At 35.6% G+C, this 27,940-nt stretch overlaps 1 protein-coding gene and 1 non-coding gene across 2 annotated transcripts; both read left to right on the top strand.

The window, feature by feature from the left end:
* Window positions 1-3,230: 3,230 nt before the first annotated feature.
* Window positions 3,231-3,303, top strand: TRNAK-CUU. Its single transcript has one exon. It is a non-coding gene; the product is annotated as a tRNA-Lys (tRNA).
* Window positions 3,304-22,114: 18,811 nt separating this feature from the next.
* Window positions 22,115-27,655, top strand: LOC110894690 (endoplasmin homolog). Its single transcript, XM_022141916.1, has 13 exons — window positions 22,115-22,275; window positions 24,204-24,324; window positions 24,495-24,648; window positions 24,730-24,810; window positions 24,897-25,008; window positions 25,108-25,234; window positions 25,336-25,568; window positions 25,650-25,810; window positions 25,901-26,116; window positions 26,194-26,362; window positions 26,433-26,574; window positions 26,667-27,222; window positions 27,291-27,655. Exons 1-13 carry the CDS (start codon window positions 22,209-22,211, stop codon window positions 27,531-27,533), a joined length of 2,382 nt encoding a protein of 793 aa, XP_021997608.1. The 5' UTR covers window positions 22,115-22,208; the 3' UTR covers window positions 27,534-27,655.
* Window positions 27,656-27,940: the final 285 nt, after the last annotated feature.

Raw genomic sequence — 27,940 nt, 5'->3', positions numbered from 1 at the left:
GTGAATGTAATTATTAAAGTTAAAGGTTATCCATTGCAATTCAATACAAACATAAAGGACGAAAAGTCTAATTTATCCATTAAGGAATTTAACCAAAGTAAAATATATTTAGCCATTTATAATGTATATACACATTACCACTTTCAAATTTCATAACCACATTATAATCAGTGGCGAAGCTTGAATTTTTTGGCCCGGGGGGCGAAAACGTATATACCCAAAAATTTCTATAGAACCGGGGGGCGAAAACGTATATACCCACAAATTTCTATACGAAAACTACATATATATAACACTACTGAGCGAAAAATTCGAGGGGTGGGCGCCCCTCCCCGCCTCTCTTATCCTTCACCCCTGATTATAATCATTAGTTTTGTATAACACTGGTTCTGTTTTCCAACAAAACTACACCAATTTTTTTTTTCAATAAGAAATAAAAAACAAGTAAAGCTTCATTAGCAAGACCCTAAAAACACCACAATTGCTTGGTTCATAAACCCTCGTATTTGCATTCTCACTTAATCTTTCAATCTACATTTAATACATGATATACACTCACAAATATTAGCATAAGAAAATCATTAGCGCCCATGGCGTTGCATTGTTCCATGATTTGTTTGCCCCCATAATTCATAACACATGGACTTAGAAAACATGTCACAGACTCATAAATAAAATTTGAAGTTAACAACCAAATGGAGACCGAGGTTCAATAACTAACTTGGGTGCATTCGTTAGGCTATGGGCTGTGGAGGGGCTTGGGTTGGGGGCATTGTTCGACACATGACGAGGGTAAGATCCACAAGCTAATACTCAAATACTATGGGTGTTGTGGGGCGTCGCTTAGCTGGGCGTGGCCAGCCATGTGGAATTTTTTTAAAAAAAGTACAAAGAAAATTAAAAAAAAAAAACCTAACTCAAAAACTAGGGGTGTGGTGGGGCATCGCTTAGCTGGGCGTGGCCAACCATGTGGAAATTTTTTAAAAAACTACAAAGAAAATTATAAAAAAAAAAACCTACACTGAACCAGCCAAACACAGCCCGCCATGTCACTCAGCCCCCCGCCCCACGTCAGACAGAATCTCCACGCCAAACAGGTAACGCTGACCAAAACGCCAAACTAGGATAGAGCACCCGACGTTAAAGGGCCAAAAGGCCCAAAACCCACGCCCACGCCCACACCCACTTAAAGAGTATCCATAAGATCTTAGCTTTCAATATTTTTTTATGAAAGACACGACACAATTCGCATATTTAGTCAAACAAAGATTAGCATTACATAAAATTTTAGAGTTAATTGCCAAAATCGTCCCTTAGGTTTGGGCACATTTGTCATTTTCGTCTAAAATGACACTTTTGTACCAAATTGCCCCCAACGTTTGTAACTTTTTACCATTTTCATTCAAACTACTAACTTAGTTTATTTTTTCTGTTAAGTTGAGAATATTTGGATGAAACTGGTAAATATAAAACCACAGGGACGATTTTGGCAATTTAGCCAAACCATTTTTAATTTCTTTTATTTAATTAATTTTATTACATATATAATAAAAATAATATACATACAATTTTTATATGAAAAAATTAAAAGTTTTGTCATATAATTTTTATAAATTTTCATCAAACCACTAACTCAGTTTATTTTTTCTGTTAAGGTGAAGCATGTTTTAAATTTTATAAATTAAGACAGAAATTAATTTACAGCTTCTTTATATAAATCAGTTTTATAAAGAGAAAACGACATTGGTGTGCAACACATAACAATCGATTACAACTTTTAGTATTTATCAGTTGTAGAGATAGAAAAAAATTGTAAAAGGTTACATATTTTTTAAATGTATTGAGCACCTAGGAATATGTTGGTAGAAATAAAATATTTAGTTAACTAAAATTATGAGGGTAACTAACTAATACTTATTCTGAGTGCCTTGAGTAAGAAACTTTTGGTTCATAGCATTATAATTACAATTTGGTGGGTAATTTTAAGCTTTGGTAACGATACGTTTTTTGATAGGTGGGGGGGGGGGGGCACTGATTTCTGTTTTTCCTTAGTAGCGAATTTAAAAGAGTAGAAGATAATTACAAACTTGGTACATATGATAAGATTTTTTTAATTTGACCTTTTTCAATAAGGTCACCAGCATTTTAGTTTTATAAAATTTAGAGGTTTAAGTATATTTTATTTTTATAAAACTGATCTATATAAAAAAATTAGAAATTAATTTTTGTCTTCGTTTATAAACATCTTTCGCGTTAATAGAAAAATTAACTTAGTGGTTGGATGAAAATTTACAAAAATTATGTGACAAAGCTATTATTTTTTTCATATAAAAATTGCATGTATATTCTTTTTATTATATATGTAAAAAAATTAATTAAATAAAAGAAATTTAAAAGAGCTTGAGTAAATTGCCAAAATCCTCCCTGTTATATTTGACAGTTTCATCCAAATATTCTCAACTTAACAGAAAAAATAAACTAGGTTAGTGATTTGGATGAAAATGGCAAAAAGTTACAAACGTTGGGGGCAATTTGGTACAAAAGTGTCATTTTGGACGAAAATGGCAAACCCGCCCAAACCTCAGAGACGATTTTAGCAATTAACTTTAAAATTTCACTTTAAGATATATATCATCAGGGCCGACCAATTCATGTATCATGTTCGAGCTCGAAAAAACGTGTCGTCGTGCCTTAACGAAATTGGGTATTGAACTCACTAAAGGTCTAAGCCTAATGTTAATGGGCTAATAACTAATCTAAACCATAAAAATAGTTTTGTAAGTGAGCTTATGTTTATGTTGATATTTGTATGGGCATACACTATTAATTTATTTATTTTTACACATACATATCGGGTTTTTTTTTTTTAAATACGTGCCCTTTAAAATATCGGGTCATGACTGGTGGTCCTCCCTGTTCACCCTCAGGGCCGGCCATATATATCATATCATATTAAAATCATATATAATATTTATTTACAATGAAAAACAACTGAAATATATCATATCATATAAAATCATATATTATATTATATTATATTTATTTATTAACTATTAAAAACAACTAAAATATGTCATATCATATTAAATTAAAATCATATATAAAATTTACTAACAATGAAAAACAACTGAAAGTCTGAAACTAAGAAAACGACTATACATGCAGTTTTCTTTTTCCCGAGTCTTCGTGTATAATGATCTAATAAACATAAATGAAAAACATTTCAAACGGCCCGTCTAGCTCAGTTGGTAGAGCGCAAGGCTCTTAACCTTGTGGTCGTGGGTTCGAGCCCCACGGTGGGCGACGTTTCATAAGAACCAGCTCTTACCTTTTATTCTTTTTTGCTTTTAGTCAGTGTGTTAATCAAGATAAATTTTCTTTTGACAAAGTTACCCTTGTATTCCCTACACCTAGGGGTGCAAGCGAGCCAAGCTATTCGCGAGCTACTCGAGCTCGGCTCGAAAAAAAACTCGAACGAGCCGAGCTTAAACGAGCTTGAGCTCGAGCCCGAACCTAAAAACAAGCTCGTTTAGTAAACGAGCCCGAGCCCGAGCTTCGCTTATCGAGCTCGAGCCGGCTCGCGAGCCTTAACGAGCTTTCTTTTTATATATTTTTTATTAATATATTAAACATATATTTAAATAATAATATTTACCATTAATATAAATATAAAAAATAACTAAATTATATGTATAACAATAATTATAATTAATAAATACTAAACGAGTCGAGCCCGAGCCGAGCTTGAGCTTGAAAAAATACATTCGAGCCGAGCTCGAGCTATAGAAATAAAGCTCGAATCGAGCCGAGCTCGAGCTCGAGCTTTCATATGTTAAACGAGCTCGAGCCTAGTCGAGCTCGGGCTCGGCTCGACTCGTTTGCACCCCTACCTACACCCCTCTCCATATCCTCTTTGATTATTAGGCTGGATCTAGATACTAATCAATAGTATAAAGAAAAGAAAAGGGTGTTTTTATAATAAGACATTAGTTCGTAGTACGTTGTGATCGTGGGCAATTACCGTATAATGGTATTTTAATGGTATTTTAATGGCGCACTTTATTGCTTATGACAATTAGTGCCGACAACATGTTTTCGCTGATGGGCGGTTGTGGGTTCCTACTAAGCAGCCCATTGTTGTTGATGCGCGTGTGGTTTCCACCATCGGTTAGCAATAGAAACTTGTTGCTAATATGTATCGACAGGTTCTCACTGGAGATACGTAGTTATTGCGGATAGCTAATGACATTGGTTTCTACTATTGAGAAGTTAAAAGATAAAATGTCGTGTTATTTCATTTGAGAATCAAACTGATCAAATTGTCTTAAAGACGCTTTAAAAATCCAACTCTTGGGTTTAATGTTTTCAACTATTACTGATTTAATTTGTCAACAAAACCAAGGTTGCTAACCTAGTTTATACACACGACAATACTCTCAAACGCAACAAAACACCACAAAAACGATTTCCAAAATTTAAAGTTCCTTCCTACGACTTTCATGTGCGTTTGCACTCAAGTCTTATCTGATATGTTTTTCAAAAAAAAAAAAAAAAAAAAAAAAAAAAAAAAAAAAAAAAACACACGCAATCAGTTGAACACGAATCTTCGGCCATCGCCTTTTTTTCTTTTAAGTGTAAACTACATTGTAATTTTATTTTCTTTCATATTGTAATATAGTTTAAAATTATTTAAAACGGTTGTCCTATCTTTTTCTTCATACATTATGATATTTACAAGTACAGGTATCATGTTTTTTGGGATTAAAATGGAGAAAAATGTCATTTGATATCTCCTGACTCCTGAATTTACTATTTTCAAATAGTAAACACATTGACAACCAAGTCGGTATATTGGGTTTGTATATATGTATATAATTTCTTATAATACTTATTTGTATTAAAGATATTTAGATAATTATGTATTCTTTGTGTGTATGTTGTTTAAGACCAAAACAACAAATCTTAAACCAAACATTATTTATTTCTGTGGTTAAATTTAAATGAACGAATAAAAAACAACTTAGCTGTTATTTTTTCAGTTAATATGTTGGTCACATCATTGATAAAGTATATAAACATCTTTGTTAGCTCATAATTATCATGGTATTGAATGTATGATACTATAATCAGTAAGACACTAAAACTATCTTGATATCGTAAATTAAACACTTACTTAGAATTAGACAAACTTTAAAGTTCGTTGGTTTCATCATCATCCGTCATTAGTTTTATATTTTCTTAATAAAAAAGTTACTTGTTAGAAAGATGTTACTTATAATATAGATACATTTTTACTCTTAAATTTGATCATATATATAATTACCTGTCAAAACAAAAAAAAAAAAAAAAAATAGTTGCATGCCTAATAAAACTATATGATTTAAATGGGTTTATTATAGACCTTTTTTTAATAGAAGGTTGATGTTAAAATAACTAGTCACCATACCAAAATAATGAAGTCAAGATATGACACATGGTGTGTTACATAAACCTAACAAGACTTTTATGTTTTCATATGAAGTGGCTCATATGTGATGGTTGCAATTTGGAAACCCGGTTCATGTCACTTCTTGTAGACACTAGCTTGAATTTAGCTTCATACATAGTAACAGAAGTTATTAAAAGTGAATCGAAACAAGAGTGCTAGGTAGCACTTTCCATTGTCAAGTCTGCAAAAAAAGGACACAAGTCCTTTCTATACGAAGAATTTGATTCCGTAATGGCTATAAGTAAACTAAATACAAAGTTTCAAAAATGAGCGATTTCAAAAACGATTCTAAAAGGAACGGCTTAAATTGAAATGCTTTTAAAAATTAACGACTTAAAAAAGTGAATAGTTTAAAATGTTTAAAAATAAATGATTTTAAAAAGAATGGTATGAAATAAAGTGTTTAAAGAAACTTTAAAAGACAAACGACTTTAAAAAGAATGATTTAAAAAAACAAATGGTTTAAAAAAGAACAATTTTGAAAACGATAGATTGTTTAAACAAAATGTAAAATAACAAATTATTCTTTAAAACGACTTTTATAAAAATAAACGGTTAATGAAAATACATATTTATTTGTATATTTAAAACGTATTATTGTGAAAATAACTAAATAATAAAAAAAAACTTGAGTAATTGCATTAATAATCTCTTAAATATTAAAGAACTTTGTAATTATCAAAAAACAACCCCTAAGATATATAATGACCAAATTATTCTTACAAATAACTGCAAAAAAGTAACAAATTTATAGTTAGGTGCCAAAACCGTTATAAAATGCAACTTCGGGGTCTAATATATTAAAAAATTTCTTTTTTTTTTGACTGAAATGGTTAAACTAGCTAACTACAGGGGCCAAAACAATCATTAATCTATTGAATATTAACTAATTAAGATGATGTATATATATCAAAGTACTATAATATTTTTTCATTAATATAAAATTTATACATACTTACATACACATTTGCATACTTTATACAAACATACGTACTAACATACACATTTTTCACCAATTGCAAACATTTACATGCACAATTGTTCATCATTTACATACACCTACATTCATAGACTTACATACACACATACATGCTTACATACACCTACATTCATAGACTTACATACACACATACATGCTTACATACACCTACATTCATACATTCATAGACTTACATACACACATAGATGCTTACATACACCTACATACACAAATACATAGATTTTCATATACACATTTTCACCAAATACACCTACATTATACATTTGACATACTATACATCTAAATACATACATTCATAGACTTACATACACACATACATGCTTACATACACCTACATACACAAATACATAGATTTCCCTATACACATTTTCACCAAATACACCTACATTATACATTTGACATACAAACATACATTCTTACATACACATTTACATACCTAAACCAAAAATTATACAATTTATAAACTTTGAAAAAAATACATATAAAACTAACCGTATTTTCAAGTTTCAAAGAGATGTAGACCGCGGAGACGAGTTGGTGACCGTAGAAGTGATGGTGGTGATCGGAGCAGTGATGGTGATGATCCGATTTCTCTACCATAAACACAAAAATACACAAAAATTAAAGCCTATAACATGTATATAGCAAAATAAAGAAGTAATTTAACAAAAACAAAGTTTAACTAACCGATTTGGGCGAAAATCGCGTGTTACCGGCGGTAGAGGGAAGTTTTTTGGGGGAAAAGTGAAGAAGGAGGGAGAAAATGGCGCTGTATAGGGACTGATACATTTTAACCATTAGCGGTGACGTAGTATCGCCGGTATTGCTGTGTGTCGCTGTAACACCTCGAAACTTTCCGTCCAATAATGTCTTGACACGTGTCATAAGGTTCTGGTATGTGAAAACATACTTTAGAGGGACTAAAAGTGACAAACAGTGAAAACTATGGAACGTAAGGGTCCAAAGTGTCAACAATGGATAAATAGACTCTATGATAACCCAACATAATGTTTATAACCTTAAACGGATGGTTCATGGATCATACGACGCGGAAATTGCACAAAAGTGATGTATTGCAAACTATAGGGGCCAAAAGTGTCAACATGTTTAATTTATACCTCTGAGTGAACTTTTGGCAGACCCGAAGCTTTGAGAAGCTAAAATATACTCACTAGAATATGTGGTTAAAATTTCATGAAGTTTCGTCAACGTATGAGAAAGTTATGGCCAAAACCGTACTTGAGGGACTAAAAGCGTCAACGTCGAATTTCATGGCTTTTCGGTTGAGCGCAAAGTTATCCGAGGACATTTCCATGTTGGTAAATGTCCCAGGGTTCCTAGAAACCAAGTTTGGGGGTTTACGAGTCAAGAAAAGTTGCCAAAACCTCGTAACCAAAGTGCAGGGACCAAACTGCAATATTTAACAAAGTTTTGGAGATCAGACAAAGCCAGGCGGCCCGCCTGGCACCCCCAAGCGGGCCGCGTGAGACCCCCAGTAACAAAAATTCGCGAAAATTGCAATTCTGGTCCGAATTGGAAGTGTTTAACAGCTCATTCCACCTCCACAAGCTCCAATAAAACCCCATGCATGCCTAGTGCAATAGTAACCTATCCTCAAACCTCTGAATCCATCTTTAAATTAGATCAAAGCTCCATTTCTTGGCATTTCCTTTTGTGATCAAGAACACTCTCAACTTGCAAAACTCTCTCAAGCATTTCTGGAGCATTTCTGATCATCAAGGCAACATCCTAGTGTTATCTAAGCACCTATAGGACCTTTGTAAGCTTCCAATTCGTTCTCTAATCCGTTCTTGCTTTGATTATTGCTAAAAGTCAAACTGTTTGTTCATAAGCTTTGACTTTATGATTAAACGGATTTCTTTCAGTCATTTCTCGAATTGAAACCTGATATAGGTTGGTATTTATGTGGGAAACAAACCCTCTAAAGGGTACTATCTGAATCCCACTATATGCATGCTAATTGTCGAGTCAAATATGTTTCCAAAAAGTCAACATAAGTGATTTTTGCAAAAATAAGCTTAAATGTTAATATATTAGACATGCAATCTGATTGATCATCATAAATAACTTGTAATACATATAAGAATGTGTTTTACCATCATCAACTCGACAATATATAGTATAGACACGAATCGGAACCGAAAGTCTTGTAAAACGATTATTTCGTAGACTATCGATTCGGATTCGAACATGCATGTTCGAGATCTGTATTGGAAAGTATTTTTGACCATTTTTATTTTGGTAAAACTTTCTTAAATTTTGTTGATTGAGTCTATACTTAGCCGATTCAAATGCATGTTTCCGATTTATACATAAAGTTGACTATTTTGCCCTTTTTGAGATAAAACGTGATTTTTGGAAAAGTGAAAGAATAGAAATCTTTATTTCTAATATATAAACTTGCACCGAAAATTTCGGATCAGTTGGTGGTCCAGATTTTGAGTTATGGCCATTAGCGTAAAACTATATCTTAAAGTTACATAAACGGCCCTTTTCGCGTATAACCCATTTCTGGCCACGTTTTGATATAAAACTTTTTACCCACTGATGTATTATAATATTTTGGGATTTTTGATGATTTTTAATTAATTTTTGGCTGAACGGATCTTAGATCGCTTAGTTATTTCGGGTTATGTCGGTTTTGACCGTTTAAGCCATAAAATGAGTTTTATACATTCTTTTGACCCGAAACCTTTTCCTACTGTTTTTAATTGTTGAATAAAGTATTTTAAGTATTCTGGAAATATAAAAATCTCAGCTTTTCTTTGAAAACCCGAAAACGCCCTTAAATCGCATTTTTAGCGTTTTAAGCGCATAGTAAGCGTTATACTCGTTTTAAACATATAAGACTTATACCTACTGATGTAATTAGTATATTTTCATATAATAAGAGTAGGTATAGGTATATGAACTCAGATTTCCAGTTTTGGCATTTTTAGCCCTTGTGAAATTACTAAAATACCCCTACGGTGCATAGTTTGATTTTAAATGACAAGTTTGGTATATGGGTCATACCCTACTGTTATAATATGTTAAATGAAGTATATTCACTGTATAAACCAGACCTGTAACTCAGATTTACAATTTTACTCTTTTATAATCTTTTAAATAACCAAAATGCCCTTCTAAGGCATAAATTGAGTTTAAAACTATTCGGGGCATAATATAACATAACTTACTGATATTATGTCATATTTAAGGCATATTATCTCAGGGAACTTGCATTTGACTCTTTTGGTTACCCGTAACGCCCTTTTTGCGTTCGGTTCGGTTTACGTAACTAGTTTGCGTAAATTGACCAAAACGGGTCAAACATTATCATTTTTTATCTCAAAATCCAGAATGTATTTAGTATACCCATATTATACAAGTATCCAAACTTGTCGGGTCTAAATCACATTCTATCCGGTCTTTCGCTTAATCGTGCGCTTGAACCGTATATTTCCTTAAAACTAACCGGTCTAAGCTTAGGCTTAATTAAAGACCCGTTAGTATTCTAATTGGTCATCTATACCATCGTTCCAGACTAGAGCTTTCCGGTAAATTGTACCTACGCTTACTTAGGAATACGGCTGAGTTATTATTCTTGCTATTTAAGACAGGAGCTAGCTCAGGTAAATACTTTTAACTTATTTTCCCTTATACGGGCTTGGGATACGGTATTATAAAAATACCGCTTGGTCGGGTGTAGAAACTGTTTAATCGGAGATGATTAAATTGCATAATCCCGTTTTAATCTGTGTTGATTGATAACAAATAACATTGGGGGTTAATGACCGTGTCCTGGATATCCTTGGCTCATTTTAAAAAGTGAATGGCCACGACGTAAGCACAAGGTGTAGGCAGAACACCTCCTGTTGCATATGTATAACGTATACTCACTCGTGAGATTATCTTCTTGTGAGATTATATTTGTGGTGTGTCGATTAATCTTGTCCGGCTTGTATTGTATAATCACCGGCCCTAAATGTTGGACAACCATGTAAATCGGATACAAGATTTTTATTAATAAAATTGTCCCAAGTATAAAGATTAATTTTGCCTCTGTGCATTTTAATCGATGTGTCAAGATATTTTGTGCCGTTTGCACTCGAATCACTTTTCAAACTCTTTTTCCAAAATGAGTCAGTTAATTGTATTTACCAGTGTAAACTGACGTATTTTCCAAAAGGTTAAGTGACAGGTACTATGCGTAATTGGCTGGGAGCTCGGGGCGTCACTAGGGAATCTTGCAAGTCCTAGATGCCTAAAGTCTATTGAACAGTTTTCTATTATTGATCCGCCTGTGGATCCTTTACCTTCCTTTGTAATACTTTGACATTACTTATATTTGGAATGTAATATATTTATCTTTTGCTTCTGCTGTGCATTATTATATTGTGTTGTTTGTCTATGATGACGCCAACTACGTCACTATACTCCCCACCGGGCCCACCGGTGACACGTGGAAAATTGGGGTGTGACAGGTTGGTATCAGAGCCAACGCTGAGTGAATTAAACGCTATCCTAATGTGTTTAATCTCAGTGACACAATTGCACATACTCGAGTCTAGACTTAACATAGGAATACTCCCGATTCTAATCTGGAATTTACTGCTTCCGATTATTTTTATATTGAATACGCCGCCAAGCGAAGAAGCCGTAGTAGGAGTTCTCCACACCGGAGCCCGAGATGCTGAGTCTTGTACCACGGCTAAAATGGAACGAACATCCAAGGAGAAAGCATTCAGAAATAAGATGAAGAAGAAACTCCTTTTACTGAAAATCGTTTTCCTTATTAGTCCTTATAAGGACATAATTATCTTTTAATGCCTACGGGCCAAACTTATTTAAAACATCCATTAGTGATGTAGTGCCTGCGGGCCAAACTTATTTAAAACATCCATTAGTGATGTAGTGCCTGCGGGCCAAACTTATTTAAAACATCCATTAGTGATGTAATGCCTACGGGCCAAACTTATTTAAAACATCCATTAGTGATGTAGCGCCTACGGGCCATACTAATTGTCATATAAGACAAAAAGCAGTGGTGGTCTATGACTCCCTGTCAAGAAAAGGTAATGAACTTTGATTCACACCTAAATGCCTTGATCCCAGACGATCATGGCTTATAAATTAAACTTGTCCTCGTGACTAAGCCTTTTGTGCTATTACCAAATGCCTCGATCCCAGACGATCATGGCTTATAAATTAAACTTGTCCTCGTGACTAAGCCTTTTGTGCTATTACTAAATGCCTCGATCCCAGACGATCATGGCTTATAAATTAACTTGTCTACGCGACTAGGCCATTTGTGCTATTATTAACTTATAAATTAGGATTTATGATAAAATCCTGAATAAAATAAATATCTTTCCTTCCCTGCCAGTAGGCATTTTTAAAAAGAATCTTAAAGGTGAAATCTAGCCTACGCGGCCAAGATGGTGAAACCTACCCAAGGGATTCAGATCCTTGTTAACACCTAAGAACGTGTTAGCACTCCTGACAAATGTGATTCGATAAAATCACAACAGTCATCCTTATATTGGATTCTTCCAATTTTCTCATCTAGCCTAGTGATCCAGAAATGATGGCTTGTGTCATCCAATAAGATGATCACATTATAAACATCCGATAGTGATGAAGTGCCTCCGGGCTAAACTTGTTGTCCGATAAGACAACGACAGTGGTGGTCTTTGACCTCCTGTCTAAAAGTGTTGGACCAGGTCCAAGCATAATAGTCGGTAGGATCCATACGATCTCGACTAATAGCATCAAAGAAGATGATCATATTATAACCATCCCTCAAAAGGGGAACGCCCACGGGCTATGCCTATTGTCCTAAAGGACAAAAGACAGTTGAAGTCTACAACTCCCTGTCAATAGAAGGTAATGAATGTGATTCGAACCTTAAATGCCTCGATTCTCTGAAATCATGGCTTGCAAAAAAAAAAAAAAAAATTAGAACTGTCCTTGTGACTAGGCCTTATGCGCCACTTTAATATCCTTAATGTTTTATAACTAGGATAAATTATAATGGAAAATACTAATTAAATATAACTAACAAGTTAACCAATATGGTTTATATTACCATGGTTGATAAATCGTCAAAGATGATGATTCCATAACAATCTCTGAATAAATCATTGTTAATAATTATGTAGCAATCAAGCTACATGGCTGGATTAGATGAAGTTAACAGTCGTTTGAAGGAGAGCAATGATACTACCGGGATTAATGTAACTGGAGCAGAACTGCAGGCAATAATAGATTATGCTGTTACTCGAGCTCTTGATCGACAGAATGATGAATCAAATGATACCCACTCCAAGACTCTATCTATGGCTCGTAGTAAGCCCCCTCCTGAAACGCATGAGTCAAGGGAGGACGATGATCATGACTTGTCAAATCAAAGGAGAATTCCGTCTAGACAAGTTGTGTTTCATCAAGAGGCACCAGTTAAGACCTGTTCATATAAATATTTTATCTCCTGCAAGCCCAGAGACTTTACAGGAGAAAATGGGGCCATCGATTGCATGACATGGCTCGATGAGATGGACGCCGTTGTTGACATCAGCGGTTGTGCGGAGCAAGATGTTGTGAAATTTGTTTCACAATCATTTAAAGGAGAAGCGTTGGCATGGTGGAGATCATTGCTCCAAGCCACGGGGAAAGTTCTACTCTACAACTTATCTTGGGGACAATTTGTTGCTTTAGTCAAGGAAAACTACTGCCCTCAGCATGAAGTAGAAAAGATAGAATCAGACTTCTTGACTTTGGTCATGGAAAATTTGAATTGTCAGGCATATGTGACAAGTTTCAACACTATGTCCCGCCTAGTTCCTTATTTAGTCACCCCTGAACCTAAACGCATAGCGCGTTTCATTGGAGGCCTAGCACCAGAGATAAAAGGAAATGTTAAAGCATCTAGGCCAACCACATATAGGTCCGCGGTGGACTTATCCTTATCTCTCACCTTAGATGCAATCAGAATTAAGTCTGTTAAGGCTTCTGGCGAGAGAAGAAGAGAAAGAGAGGAGGAAAACTCTCATCAAACTAACAAGAAGAAGAAGGGAAGCTCGGAGCGTGGGAAAGATTCCGAGTTTAGGAAGAACTCGAGTCAGTCTGATAACAGACCCAAATGCAATAACTGCAAAAAGCAGCATTTTGGAAAATGTACAATAGACCCACGCGCTAAATTGTGTGGAATTTGCAAGACCAAGGGCCACAAAACCTTAGAATGCAAGGGGTTAAAGAACGCCACATGCTACAACTGTAACGAGGAAGGACACATCAAAACCAACTGCCCAAAGCTTATAAAGAAGCCTGAGAGGCCAGGAAAAACAAATGCATGAGTCTTCCGGATGAATGCTAGGAAGGATAACTATATAGCAGGTACTTTTCCTTATCAAGCAGTTTATGCAGAAATTAAATTGATACTGACACATGTGATTCAATAATGAACGATCACTGTTGAGAACTGTTGTCTCCGTCTTAGTAGGACTTCGGTCATTTTATACGAAGAAGGAACTGGCCGATGATACTTTAGAAAATGCTCCAACAAACCTTAGATGGATATTTTATATCTAAATAGGAATCACTCTTTTCTGATATTCATATGACAAGCTTTCAAGCTACCTAAATTCTTTAATATAATAAAGTCAGATGTGACGTTTTGATCCTCTGTCAGAAAGGTAATGGACTAGGTCCAAACCTTTAATGCCATTGATGGTCTTTTGCAACCTAGGCTAAGTAATATTATTATATTTTAAATAACGTTCATTAAGAATGTTAGTGCTATAGTAGCCTGTATAGGTGATTGACACCATGGTTAGTATATATTAAGGCCATCAGAGTGAAAAATAGCAGTTGTTGGATTTCAACTAAGAAATTGTTTTATTGGTATTAGGAACCAATATCGAGTATGGCAAACTCGGGTAAGATAACAGTCAATCGCGCCATTGATGACGCGACGCATGCTAATGATGCTGAAATTGTAAACCTTAGAATTTCCAAAGATGTTCTTCAGACTATGATAGACGCAGCCGTTGGAAAAGCTGTAAAGAAGGCTGTGAAAAAGTTAAAGGAGCCCCATGCTGCTCGGTCCAAGTTTTATCTAGGACCATATTTCCTTGCTCTTAAGGAGGATCTCGTTCATGCCTCGGATGCGAAGGATGAACTAAAAAGGAAAAGGGAGGTAGATAACTCCCAGAGTTCTAAGAAAAAGAACAAACAAAAGTCTGACAAGAAACCAGTATGTGAGACCTGCAAGAAGCGCCATTATGGGAAATGCAGGTTCGAACTAAGATCCAAATCACAGCCCAGGGCTTGTGGGATCTGCAAGTCTAAGGGACATAAAGCATTGGACTGTAAGGACATGAAGAATGCAGTTTGTTTTGGCTGTAATGAGAAAGGCCACATCAAGACTACGTGCCCTAAATATGTCAAAGGAAATGCGGCGGAGGAAGTAAAGCCAAAAATTGAAAGCACTCAAGATGCCTAAGCTGGCCATAAATAATGACAACAGGTACAATTCCTTGTCGTTTTATCAGTAATCTAAATGCTAAGAGTTTTATTTTGGTTCGGATACCAGTAAATCCTTCATAAACCATAAGCTTAGTAAACTTTATATTAGCCATAGGGTATGAATTACCAAGGAAACCTTAGTAACCGATTCTTCTCGTATCGGCAAGGGATCCTTCCGAAGGATCTAAGAGTACTCTTTCTTCGCATAGAATACGACAACATATGTTATTTTAATTATTATTTTTTCCTCTTTTTCTTCTCATTGTTTTATATCGCCTGCGAATGCCAAACTGTGTTTGATAAAAAGTGCCATATGAGGATTTGCGTATCCTAGTGCGTCCCATAGATTGCTTCCATGCCTGATCAGTATGGAAGTTTAATGCATGGGATCCCCGAAGATATCCCAATAGTCATATTGTACTAAAGTCGACTAGTAATATTCAAAGAAGATATCCTATATAAAAATGTCCTTATAAGTATCTCTACTTAGGGCATCTTTGCAATGGTAAAAGGAATGTGTCATTTATCTGACACCGACAGCGATAGGTGAGCCAAAGCCTGAGAGTACGGAAATCTCTGACATCTTTATGTGTCATAATTAGCTTCCTTATAAGAATTACTATGTTCACCTCTTGAGAGGCAAGTAGAGTTAAGATCTATATCCCATTTCGGGTTAGTCTGTTATGAAACCTTCAAGGTAGCTAGTACCATCATTGGAAGAAATCGAAACCCCGAATAAGTAAGTTTTAAAATAAAGGATTCATATAGCCTAACTCGATATCCTGAAGAAATCGGTATTGTTAATTAAGAAAGAAGGTTCATTCTGCTGATGCATTGAATACCACAACCCAATTTAGGCAACAATTAAGAATTTCCATCAGCTGCCCAGGATCGTCGATTGTTCGACTAACTGAGAGAATTAACTATCCCTTAAGACTAGTTTTAAGTAATGGTGGGAAGGACCATCTCACATTAAGATAAGCATTTCTATAATAGTGATGTATAAGTATCAAGGCTACTCCTTTGGAGACCTTGCTTAGACGGAATGTTAGTTATCTATTGCTAAATAGAAGATTGGTAAGTCCAATCATCCGGTCTGATAATTGCCTTGGAAACAACGAATAAGATCAGGCAAATCCATGATCATCTGTAAGATTGCCGGTTTGGGCAGAAAAATCAAAGAGTTGTGAAAATAGCAACCCTCCTAAGTCCTTGTTAAGAAATAAGGTTCATCAAAGACATCACTCTGGAAGGGTGCGCCAAATTAATAAGTATCAGGCTAGTTAAACTCTGATTACATATAAAAATCATTCGAAGGAATCGAATGTATCATAGATCATATAACTTATGAGCTAAAACCTATTTAAGGAGCTTGGTGGAGCTCGCAATATATTACACCCCAAGGATTAAGGGATATGTTTCGCCAATAAGCCAAGAAGCACTATCACATAACGGTTGGAAGAATTGTGATATAACGATAAACCCGTATCGAATGCGGATCCAAGGCGCAAAGATTTTCACGTCGAAGTAGGTGAAAAAGTGTTACTTAAGGTATCACCTTGGAAAGGTGTGATGCGATTTGGAAAGAAAGGCAAGCTAAGCCCGAGGTACATAGGGCCTTTCGAGATAAACGAACGTGTCGGGGCAGTTGCTTATAAGTTAAACTTGCCTGAGGAACTTAGCGCTATTCATAATGTGTTCCACATCTGTAATTTGAAGAAAGTGTTTTGCTGACGAATCACTGGTTATACCGCATACAGATTCACACATAGACGAGAATCTAAAGTTTGTGGAAAAACCTTTGTCGATTGAGGATCGACAGGTGAAGAAGCTTCGAAGGAAGCATGTGCCTATTGTTAAGGTCAAATGGGATGCCCGTAGAGGACCCGAATATACGTGGGAAGTGGAATCCACGATGAAGGAAAAATATCCTCATTTGTTTCAGTAAATCTCGAGGTCGAGATTTCTTTTAAGGGGGTGAGGATGTAACACCTCGAAACTTTCCGTCCAATAATGTCTTGACACGTGTCATAAGGTTCCGGTATGTGAAAACATACTTTAGAGGGACTAAAAGTGACAAACAGTGAAAACTATGGAACGTAAGGGTCCAAAGTGTCAACAATGGATAAATAGACTCTATGATAACCCAACATAATGTTTATAACCTTAAACGGATGGTTCATGGATCATACGACACGGAAATTGCACAAAAGTGATGTATTGCAAACTATAGGGGCCAAAAGTGTCAACATGTTTAATTTATACCTCTGAGTGAACTTTTGGCAGACCCGAAGCTTTGAGAAGCTAAAATATACTCACTAGAATATGTGGTTAAAATTTCATGAAGTTTCGTCAACGTATGAGAAAGTTATGGCCAAAACCGTACTTGAGGGACTAAAAGCGTCAACGTCGAATTTCATGGCTTTTCGGTTGAGCGCAAAGTTATCCGAGGACATTTCCATGTTGGTAAATGTCCCAAGGTTCCTAGAAACCAAGTTTGGGGGTTTACGAGTCAAGAAAAGTTGCCAAAACCTCGTAACCAAAGTGCAGGGACCAAACTGCAATATTTAACAAAGTTTTGGAGATCAGACAAAGCCAGGCGGCCCGCCTGGCACCCCCAAGCGGGCCGCGTGAGACCCCCAGTAACAAAAATTCGTGAAAATTGCAATTCTGGTCCGAATTGGAAGTGTTTAACAGCTCATTCCACCTCCACAAGCTCCAATAAAACCCCATGCATGCCTAGTGCAATAGTAACCTATCCTCAAACCTCTGAATCCATCTTTAAATTAGATCAAAGCTCCATTTCTTGGCATTTCCTTTTGTGATCAAGAACACTCTCAACTTGCAAAACTCTCTCAAGCATTTCTGGAGCATTTCTGATCATCAAGGCAACATCCTAGTGTTATCTAAGCACCTATAGGACCTTTGTAAGCTTCCAATTCGTTCTCTAATCCGTTCTTGCTTTGATTATTGCTAAAAGTCAAACTGTTTGTTCATAAGCTTTGACTTTATGATTAAACGGATTTCTTTCAGTCATTTCTCGAATTGAAACCTGATATAGGTTGGTATTTATGTGGGAAACAAACCCTCTAAAGGGTACTATCTGAATCCCACTATATGCATGCTAATTGTCGAGTCAAATATGTTTCCAAAAAGTCAACAGAAGTGATTTTTGCAAAAATAAGCTTAAATGTTAATATATTAGACATGCAATCTGATTGATCATCATAAATAACTTGTAATACATATAAGAATGTGTTTTACCATCATCAACTCGACAATATATAGTATAGACACGAATCGGAACCGAAAGTCTTGTAAAACGATTATTTCGTAGACTATCGATTCGGATTCGCACATGCATGTTCGAGATCTGTATTGGAAAGTATTTTTGACCATTTTTATTTTGGTAAAACTTTCTTAAATTTTGTTGATTGAGTCTATACTTAGCCGATTCAAATGCATGTTTCCGATTTATACATAAAGTTGACTATTTTGCCCTTTTTGAGATAAAACGTGATTTTTGGAAAAGTGAAAGAGTAGAAATCTTTATTTCTAATATATAAACTTGCACCGAAAATTTCGGATCAGTTGGTGGTCCAGATTTTGAGTTATGGCCATTAGCGTAAAACTATATCTTAAAGTTACATAAACGGCCCTTTTCGCGTATAACCCATTTCTGGCCACGTTTTGATATAAAACTTTTTACCCACTGATGTATTATAATATTTTGGGATTTTTGATGATTTTTAATTAATTTTTGGCTGAACGGATCTTAGATCGCTTAGTTATTTCGGGTTATGTCGGTTTTGACCGTTTAAGCCATAAAATGAGTTTTATACATTCTTTTGACCCGAAACCTTTTCCTACTGTTTTAAATTGTTGAATAAAGTATTTTAAGTATTTTGGAAATATAAAAATCTCAGCTTTTCTTTGAAAACCCGAAAACGCCCTTAAATCGCATTTTTAGCGTTTTAAGCGCATAGTAAGCGTTATACTCGTTTTAAACATATAAGACTTATACCTACTGATGTAATTAGTATATTTTCATATAATAAGAGTAAGTATAGGTATATGAACTCAGATTTCCAGTTTTGGCATTTTTAGCCCTTGTGAAATTACTAAAATACCCCTACGGTGCATAGTTTGATTTTAAATGACAAGTTTGGTATATGGGTCATACCCTACTGTTATAATATGTTAAATGAAGTATATTCACTGTATAAACCAGACCCGTAACTCAGATTTACAATTTTACTCTTTTATAATCTTTTAAATAACCAAAATGCCCTTCTAAGGCATAAATTGAGTTTAAAACTATTCGGGGCATAATAGAACATAACTTACTGATATTATGTCATATTTAAGGCATATTATCTCAGGGAACTTGCATTTGACTCTTTTGGTTACCCGTAACGCCCTTTTTGCGTTCGGTTCGGTTTACGTAACTAGTTTGCGTAAATTGACCAAAACGGGTCAAACATTATCATTTTTTATCTCAAAATCCAGAATGTATTTAGTATACCCATATTATACAAGTATCCAAACTTGTCGGGTCTAAATCACATTCTATCCGGTCTTTCGCTTAATCGTGCGCTTGAACCGTATATTTCCTTAAAACTAACCGGTCTAAGCTTAGGCTTAATTAAAGACCCGTTAGTATTCTAATTGGTCATTTATACCATCGTTCCAGACTAGAGCTTTCTGGTAAATTGTACCTACGCTTACTTAGGAATACGGCTGAGTTATTATTCTTGCTATTTAAGACAGGAGCTAGCTCAGGTAAATACTTTTAACTTATTTTCCCTTATACGGGCTTGGGATACGGTATTATAAAAATACCGCTTGGTCGGGTGTAGAAACTGTTTAATCGGAGATGATTAAATTGCATAATCCCGTTTTAATCTGTGTTGATTGATAACAAATAACATTGGGGGTTAATGACCGTGTCCTGGATATCCTTGGCTCATTTTAAAAAGTGAATGGCCACGACGTAAGCACAAGGTGTAGGCAGAACACCTCCTGTTGCATATGTATAACGTATACTCACTCGTGAGATTATCTTCTTGTGAGATTATATTTGTGGTGTGTCGATTAATCTTGTCCGGCTTGTATTGTATAATCACCGGCCCTAAATGTTGGACAACCATGTAAATCGGATACAAGATTTTTATTAATAAAATTGTCCCAAGTATAAAGATTAATTTTGCCTCTGTGCATTTTAATCGATGTGTCAAGATATTTTGTGCCGTTTGCACTCGAATCACTTTTCAAACTCTTTTTCCAAAATGAGTCAGTTAATTGTATTTACCAGTGTAAACTGACGTATTTTCCAAAAGGTTAAGTGACAGGTACTATGCGTAATTGGCTGGGAGCTCGGGGCGTCACTAGGGAATCTTGCAAGTCCTAGATGCCTAAAGTCTATTGAACAGTTTTCTATTATTGATCCGCCTGTGGATCCTTTACCTTCCTTTGTAATACTTTGACATTACTTATATTCGGAATGTAATATATTTATCTTTTGCTTCCGCTGTGCATTATTATATTGTGTTGTTTGTCTATGATGACGCCAACTACGTCACTATACTCCCCACCGGGCCCACCGGTGACACGTGGAAAATTGGGGTGTGACAGTCGCCGCTAAAGGGTTGACCAGAGATAAGATTTGTGTGGCTAGGGTTTAAAGTTCTGACACACACTTTTAGCAGAGACGATATGTCGCTGCTATTGCCCACTTCTTGTCGCCGCTAATACCTTTTAAATTCCCAACCGTTAGATCAAGATTTTGATCAACAGCTAGGATTTTGATCAACGGCTGGGGTTTGGTTTTAGCCTCCGGGACGCGGATCGACCAATAGCGGCGACATGCCAAATGTCGCCGCTAATGATGTCGCCGCTAAAAGTGATTATTTCTTGTAGTGTTGTCAGTTTTATATTATCTTTTTGGCAAAAGATCAAATACAAATAATCTTAACATACTAAACATACAAATTGAAGGAAAACCCAAAAAGACAAGGTGGCATTTTTGTAATTACCACCAACTATCAAAGTTACAACCAAAAATACCTAAAAAAACACAATTTTTTTTAACATTTTTTATTAAAAAATCGCTACATTTCGTTAGCAAAAAAAAAAAAAAATTTTTTTTTGGCTGCTACTAAAAGTAGCGATTTTTTAATAAAAAATGTTAAAAAAATAAAATAAAAATAATTTGTGTGTTTTTTTTTATTTTTTTAAGTTTTTTGGGGGGTTTAGTTTTTAGCATTTTAGCTTGGGTGGGGGGGGTTAGGTTTTTTTTAGGTTTTTTTTTTTTTTGGGTGGGGGGGGTTAGGTTTTTTTTTAGGTTTTTGGGGGGTGGGGGGGGGGGTTAGGGTTTTTTAGGTTTTTGGGGGGTGGGGGGGGTAGGTTTTTTTTAGGTTTTTGGGAGGGGGGGGGGGGTGGGGGGTTTAGGTTTTTTTTGGGGTGGGGGGAGTGGTTAGGTTTTTTTAGGTATATTTGTAGAGTAACTTTGAAAGTTATTGATAATTACAAAAATGCCACCTTGTCTTTTTGAGTTTTCCTTCAATTTGTATGTTTAGTATGTTAAGATTATTTGTACAAGAACTTTACCCTATCTTTTTTTATGTCAAATAAAGAGTATCTTAGGCGGTTGTGTTTTATTTTAAACGTGGTCAAATAAAAGTTAAGCCTAATAGATGCCAATCTTTCCTTATTTGAATGGTTCAAATTTAGCTAATTAATATTAGATAAAAATAATAGTGTGATAAATAAAATAAAAAATGTTGTATACGAAGAACTATTTAGAGAATTATAAATTATTATTATAATTTTACTTTTCTAACTATTAATTCTAGTTACAATATTATATTTTTTATTCAATGTTTCATGTAAATTTATTTGAAACAAACAAAACATATTAATTTAGCCTGTGTACTATTGAAAATATGAAAACTAAAACCCTATCACAAGTCCGTTGAAGTCTTCTTCCAGTATGGAGTAGAAATCCCTTTCCACGTGGCATGCGACAATATCCACCAATGAAACACTGCCACCTGGTACCGTTCCACGCTGGCATCACTAACCGTTCATTCTTTATTCAGTTATTCTTCCACACTATATAAGTCTGCTGAAGCAAACGACGACCATATTTCACACACAAAAAACATCAACTTCGATCGCGATTGATCGATCGGAATGCAGAGGTGGAGTCTTCCTCCCGTTTTGTTTCTTATATGTCTCCTCTTTCTTCTTCCGAATCACGGTACACACCCATTATTTTAGTGTTTTACTAGTGTAATTGTTGATGTATTTTTAGATTCTATGATGTTATGAGCTCGTTTGAATGTTGTATTCTTCGATTTACCTTAACCATAACCAAAACCAAAACCAAAACCAAAGACGTCGGTTAATCTATTTTATTAACCATTCGATTAGTTTGTCAGTTTTGGTTCAGTTCGATTAATAACCAAACCTGGGCTATAAGTTTTACTTAGGGGCTGTTTGGCAACTCTTAAATGGTTAAGTGCTGAACCAGTAAGAGGTCTAGATCATTAAGTGCTGAACCAGTTAGAGGTCTGAACCATTAAGAGCTAGTATAATGCTTAACCATTCAGAGGCAAATGTCTGACCAATTCAGATTAGAGGTCTTAACCATTCAGACTCTGTATAATTCTTAACCATTCAGAGGCAAATGTCTGAACCATTCAGACATTTGCTCGCGAAACAAACAGTTTGAACCATTAAGTGCTGAACCAGTAAGAGGTCTGAACCATTAAGAGCAGTGGCGGACCCAGGAATTTTTCCATAGGGGTGCGGAACATTTTTAAAAATTTTAGGCCCCTAGGTATATAAGTAAAAAAATTGGTTCGTATCGGGTCGGGTCGGGTCATGTAAAATAAAGGAACATCAAACTAAATTTATATAATCATCAAAAAGATGTCAAACCTTGTTACAAACATAATTAAAATGTCAACGCCCTACGGGTTTTCATTTTTTGAAATCTATCAAAATATCATCTAAAACTAATTTCTTAAGCAATTCTTTCTCTATATAACATAAGTTCACCGCTCCATAACATAATGTTTCAATTTTAATTTTCAACTATTCAAGCCCTAGAAATCATAACGTAAGTTGTAATCACCCTAAAAATATATAAACAACATAATCACCCTATTACCCTTTTTCTCATATAATCATCAAAAACATGTCAAACCTTTATTACCCTTTTTTCTCCTATAATATCAACCAAAATCATCAAAATAACAAAGAAACTTACCCATGTTCGGATTCCGGTTAGATTTGGTGTCAAACGACGGTGGTATGGTGGCTGATTACGGTGGTCGCCGGCTGCTGGACTGTTGTCGCTGGGTGATGTTGTTCGTTGGCAGTGCAGGGACGCAAGAGAGAGAGAGCGGGAGAGAATTTCTAAAGGTTTTGAGCTTTAATTATTTTATTATAGTTTGAAATATCGTTGGGTTTGGTTAATGGGCTAAGACTTACTGGGCTAGCTATTTAGCAATTATAAGTGGGTAAAGGTATGGGTATTTGGGTTTAGTTAGTTAGGTATTAAAAGTTATATAATTTAGGTAGTATTTTTTTTTTAAATAAGAGTTTACTAAAAAAAATTTAAAATATAAATTGATAACACTTTTTACCTAAGGGGTGTGGACAAAAAATTTCAAGGGTGCGGTCGAAAAATTCCAAGGGGTGCGGACGAAAAATTCCAAGGGGTGCGGACGGGATTTTCGACGGAATTTAGCACTAAATTTTTTTTCCCCGGGGGTGCGCCTGCCCACCTTGGGTTGGGCTTAGGTCCGCCCTTGATTAAGAGCCTTATTAAGAGGTAAACAAACAGCCCCTTAGAAATACATGGAATGGAGGTATAAACACATGAAATGGTAGTATAAGAGGGTGTTTGGGATTACGTTTTGAAGTGATTATTTGATTATTGCGTTTGTAAAACATAAATAATCTAAAAAAGTGTTTGGATGAAAAAGTGATTATCTGCCTCCAAAACGCAGTTTTGGAGAAGCATGTACCTACATGCTTTTTCAGAACGCAGTTTTGAAAACGCAAAATCTATTTTGAAAACGCATAATCTATTTTGAGAACGCAACACCAAACACCCCCTAAATACATAAAGTTACACGCGAATGTGGTTTGATAATCTTTCTTGTTTATGCTCTCTAGGTCAAAAGTTACACGCAAATGCGGAGTCTAATTCAGATGAACTGGTGGATCCACCCAAGGTTGAAGAGAAGCTTGGTGCTGTTCCACATGGTTTATCTACTGATTCTGATGTCGTCAAGAGGTTTGCTAAACCTTTATGCATGATCTGAGATATAACTAATTTCATTCATGTAGTGTTTGAATTTTTAGCTAGGAGTTGGTACTCTTGAATATTGAGCATATCATTGCCTTTATAAAGAATGCATTGTGTTAATGTTAGTTATTCTAAGAGGTTTCATTGTCATGATTCAGAGAAGCTGTGTCAATGTCCAAGAAACGTCTTCGCAGCAATGCAGAGAAGTTTGAGTTCCAGGCTGAAGTATCGCGGCTTATGGACATCATCATCAACTCTCTTTACAGCAACAAGGACATTTTCTTGCGAGAATTAATCTCCAATGCATCCGATGTAAGTTATTATTAATCTGAAGCCTGCATAAATATTATTTTCCAAATTTCTTATTCTTTCTTCGTAAATTACAATTTTCAGGCTTTGGACAAAATTAGATTCCTTTCTCTTACCGATAAGGAGATACTCGGTGAAGGTGATGATACCAAGCTTGAGATCAAGGTTTGTATATACAGTGTCGTTGTTGTTTTAAGCGTTGTCCTGAGTTACTAAAGCTAATCGACTTTCGGTTTTGAAATGACATACAGATTAAATTAGACAAAGAAAACAAAATACTTTCGATTCGTGACAGAGGTGTGGGTATGACAAAGGAGGATCTGATCAACAACTTAGGAACGCTTGCCAAGTCTGGAACTTCAGGTATCGCGCATTCGCATCTCAGCATCCCAGAGTTTACAGAATAGTTTTTTTTACTCAAATTCTTTAATAATATGTTTTGCTCTTTGTTCTTGTTTCCAGCTTTTATGGATAAAATGCAGACAGGAGACGATCTTAACCTCATCGGACAGTTTGGTGTCGGATTTTATTCTGTATATCTTGTTGCCGACTATGTGGAAGTCATCAGCAAACACAACGACGACAAACAGTATGTCTTCTGGTTTTATTCCATTAGATATAATTGCATTATATTTGAAGGAGTCCATTTTAGCTTTACTAATTAACCTGCTTCAACTTGTAACTATTTAGGTATGTGTGGGAGTCGAAGGCTGATGGTGCATTTGCAATTTCGGAAGATACATACAATGAGCCACTCGGTCGTGGTACTGAAATACGATTGCACCTAAAGGACGAAGCTGGGGAATACCTGGAAGAATCAAAACTGAAGGATTTGGTGAAAAAGTATTCGGAATTTATTAACTTCCCGATATACCTCTGGGCCAGCAAAGAAGTTGATGACTCTAGCGATGATGAAGATGAGCGTATGTTATAAACCCGCGTTACATCTATTAACATACTCGTAAGTTAATATTTTCTTTAATTTTCTTGAATGATTTAAGCAGAAGAATCCACAGACGATGATGAACAAAAACCGAAGACCAAAACCGCCGAACAAATGACATACGATTGGGAACGCTTGAATGATGTTAAAGCTATATGGTTGAGAAGCCCAAAGGAGGTGACCAATGAAGAATACGTAAAATTCTATCAATCTCTTTCCAAGGTGAATTTAAAACGCGATACATTTGAAGTATAAACCCAAAATGGCACAATCGTGTTACGCGATTGTTCTAAATGGTTTTCTGTTTGGCAGGATTTTGGTGATGAGAAACCAATGGCATGGAGTCACTTTAATGCGGAAGGCGATGTGGAGTTCAAGGCTGTTCTGTTTGTACCTCCTAAAGCGCCTACTGATTTATACGAGAATTACCACACTGTCAATAGATCTAACCTCAAGCTTTATGTTAGAAGAGTATTCATCTCTGATGAGTTTGATGAGCTTTTACCCAAGTATCTAATGTTCTTGATGGTAATATATCTTTCTATCCATCATTATATTCGAAAAAAGGCTGCGAACAACGTCTACTTATCGTTCTATTTCATCAGGGTCTTGTTGATTCTGACACGCTACCACTTAATGTATCTCGAGAAATGCTTCAACAGCACCAAAGTTTAAAAACAATAAAGAAGAAACTTATTAGGAAGGCCTTTGACATGCTCCGCAAACTTGCTGAAGAAGATCCCGATGAATCTAGTGATGACAAAGACAAGAAAGGCAAGTCGGTCTATCCGATATGATATAGTTTATAAACCAAGATTTAAGTATTTAAGACTTTGTGTTGCAGAGGTGGAAGACTCAAAGGGGAATGATGAGAAGAGAGGCCAATATACTAAATTCTGGAATGAATTTGGAAAATCGATCAAACTTGGTATCGTTGAGGATGCAACAAATCGGGACCGTTTGGCAAAACTTCTTAGATTCGAGACGTATGCTTTATAAAACCTTTCTTGCATTTTTTTTGAAAAAAAAATAGTTGCATGATATGATATCCTGATATCTTTTTGAATTTACATTGCAGCACGAAAACGGACGGGAAACTAACTACACTCGATAAATACATCTCGAGAATGAAACCGGGGCAAAAGGATATCTTCTACATTACCGGCCCCAACAAGGAACAGCTCAAGAAGTCCCCGTTCCTCGAGAGGCTTAAAAAGAAAAACTATGAAGTGATTATCTTCACAGAGCCTGTGGATGAGTACTTGATGCAATACTTGATGGATTACGAAAACAAGAAGTTCCAAAGTGTTTCAAAAGAGGGTTTGAAGCTAGGTAAAGATTCAAATGACAAGGAAATAAAGGAGTCGTTTAAAGAATTGACAAAATGGTGGAAGGAAACTCTTGCTAGTGAGGATGTTGATGATGTGACTATTAGCAACCGATTGGCTGACACGCCTTGTGTCGTTGTTACTTCAAAATATGGATGGAGTGCTAATATGGAACGGATCATGCAATCTCAAACTCTATCTGAGACCGGACGGCAAGGATACACGCGTGGGAAACGAGTACTCGAGATCAATGCAAGACATCCCATCGTTAAAGAGCTCCGTGAGCGAGTTGCGAAGGACCCGAAGGTTAACTCTAGTCTTTTATGGTATTGTTTTTATTATACAAGGAATAAAAGGAACTAGTTTTATTTCAGGATGCAAGTGTAAAGACAACGGCTCAACTTATGTACCTAACGGCATTGATGGAGAGTGGATTTATGTTACCCGATCCTAAGGACTTTGCGTCACGTATATATGAGTCTGTGAAGACGAGCCTAAGCATAAGTCGGGATGCAGCAGTTGATGAGGATGATGAAGTAAAAGAAACACCAGAAGAAGCTAAGGTTGAAAAACAGACGGAAGAAGAGTCGCATGAAGATGTTAAGGATGAATTATAGGATTTGTTTTTTAGGTTAAAACATACCACAAGCTTATAAAATGTACTGCATAAATAACTGTTGCTAATGATGTTGTGTTAGTGGGTGGTGGTCCAAGTAACCAACCATCATACTACATGAAACATACATGTAATTTTTATAACGTAGAAACTAAAGGTAAAATACTAACAAACTACATGGACTATTTGTACATTTTACTCCAAAATGAAAAATTAACCCATATGGACCCGTGTCGAATGAAATCATCTACATGAGTTTTATAAAGTTCCACACCAATTTTCATTCTCAAATACTATTGGAAGTATTTTGAACATGTTAAACCCATTGTTGACCAAGTTGGTCAACCATTTTTTAAAATTCACACCTTCATCCATTTGGAAATAATTTGGTAGTTTCTTCAAAAATTC

The sequence above is a fragment of the Helianthus annuus genome, chromosome 12, assembly GCF_002127325.2.
Source record: "Helianthus annuus cultivar XRQ/B chromosome 12, HanXRQr2.0-SUNRISE, whole genome shotgun sequence".
Lineage (NCBI taxonomy): Eukaryota > Viridiplantae > Streptophyta > Magnoliopsida > Asterales > Asteraceae > Helianthus > Helianthus annuus.
Note: the sequence above shows the minus strand (reverse complement) of the source record. Positions and strands in the feature narration are given on the sequence as shown.

Excerpts from the sequence above, each read along its gene's own strand:
- LOC110894690 (XM_022141916.1), top strand. The coding sequence starts at position 22,209 with ATGCAGAGGTGGAGTCTTCCTCCCGTTTTGTTTCTTATATGTCTCCTC. Across the intron at positions 22,276-24,203 it reads CTTTCTTCTTCCGAATCACG|GTCAAAAGTTACACGCAAAT; the intron begins GTACACACCCAT and ends TATGCTCTCTAG. Across the intron at positions 25,811-25,900 it reads TCTATCAATCTCTTTCCAAG|GATTTTGGTGATGAGAAACC; the intron begins GTGAATTTAAAA and ends TCTGTTTGGCAG.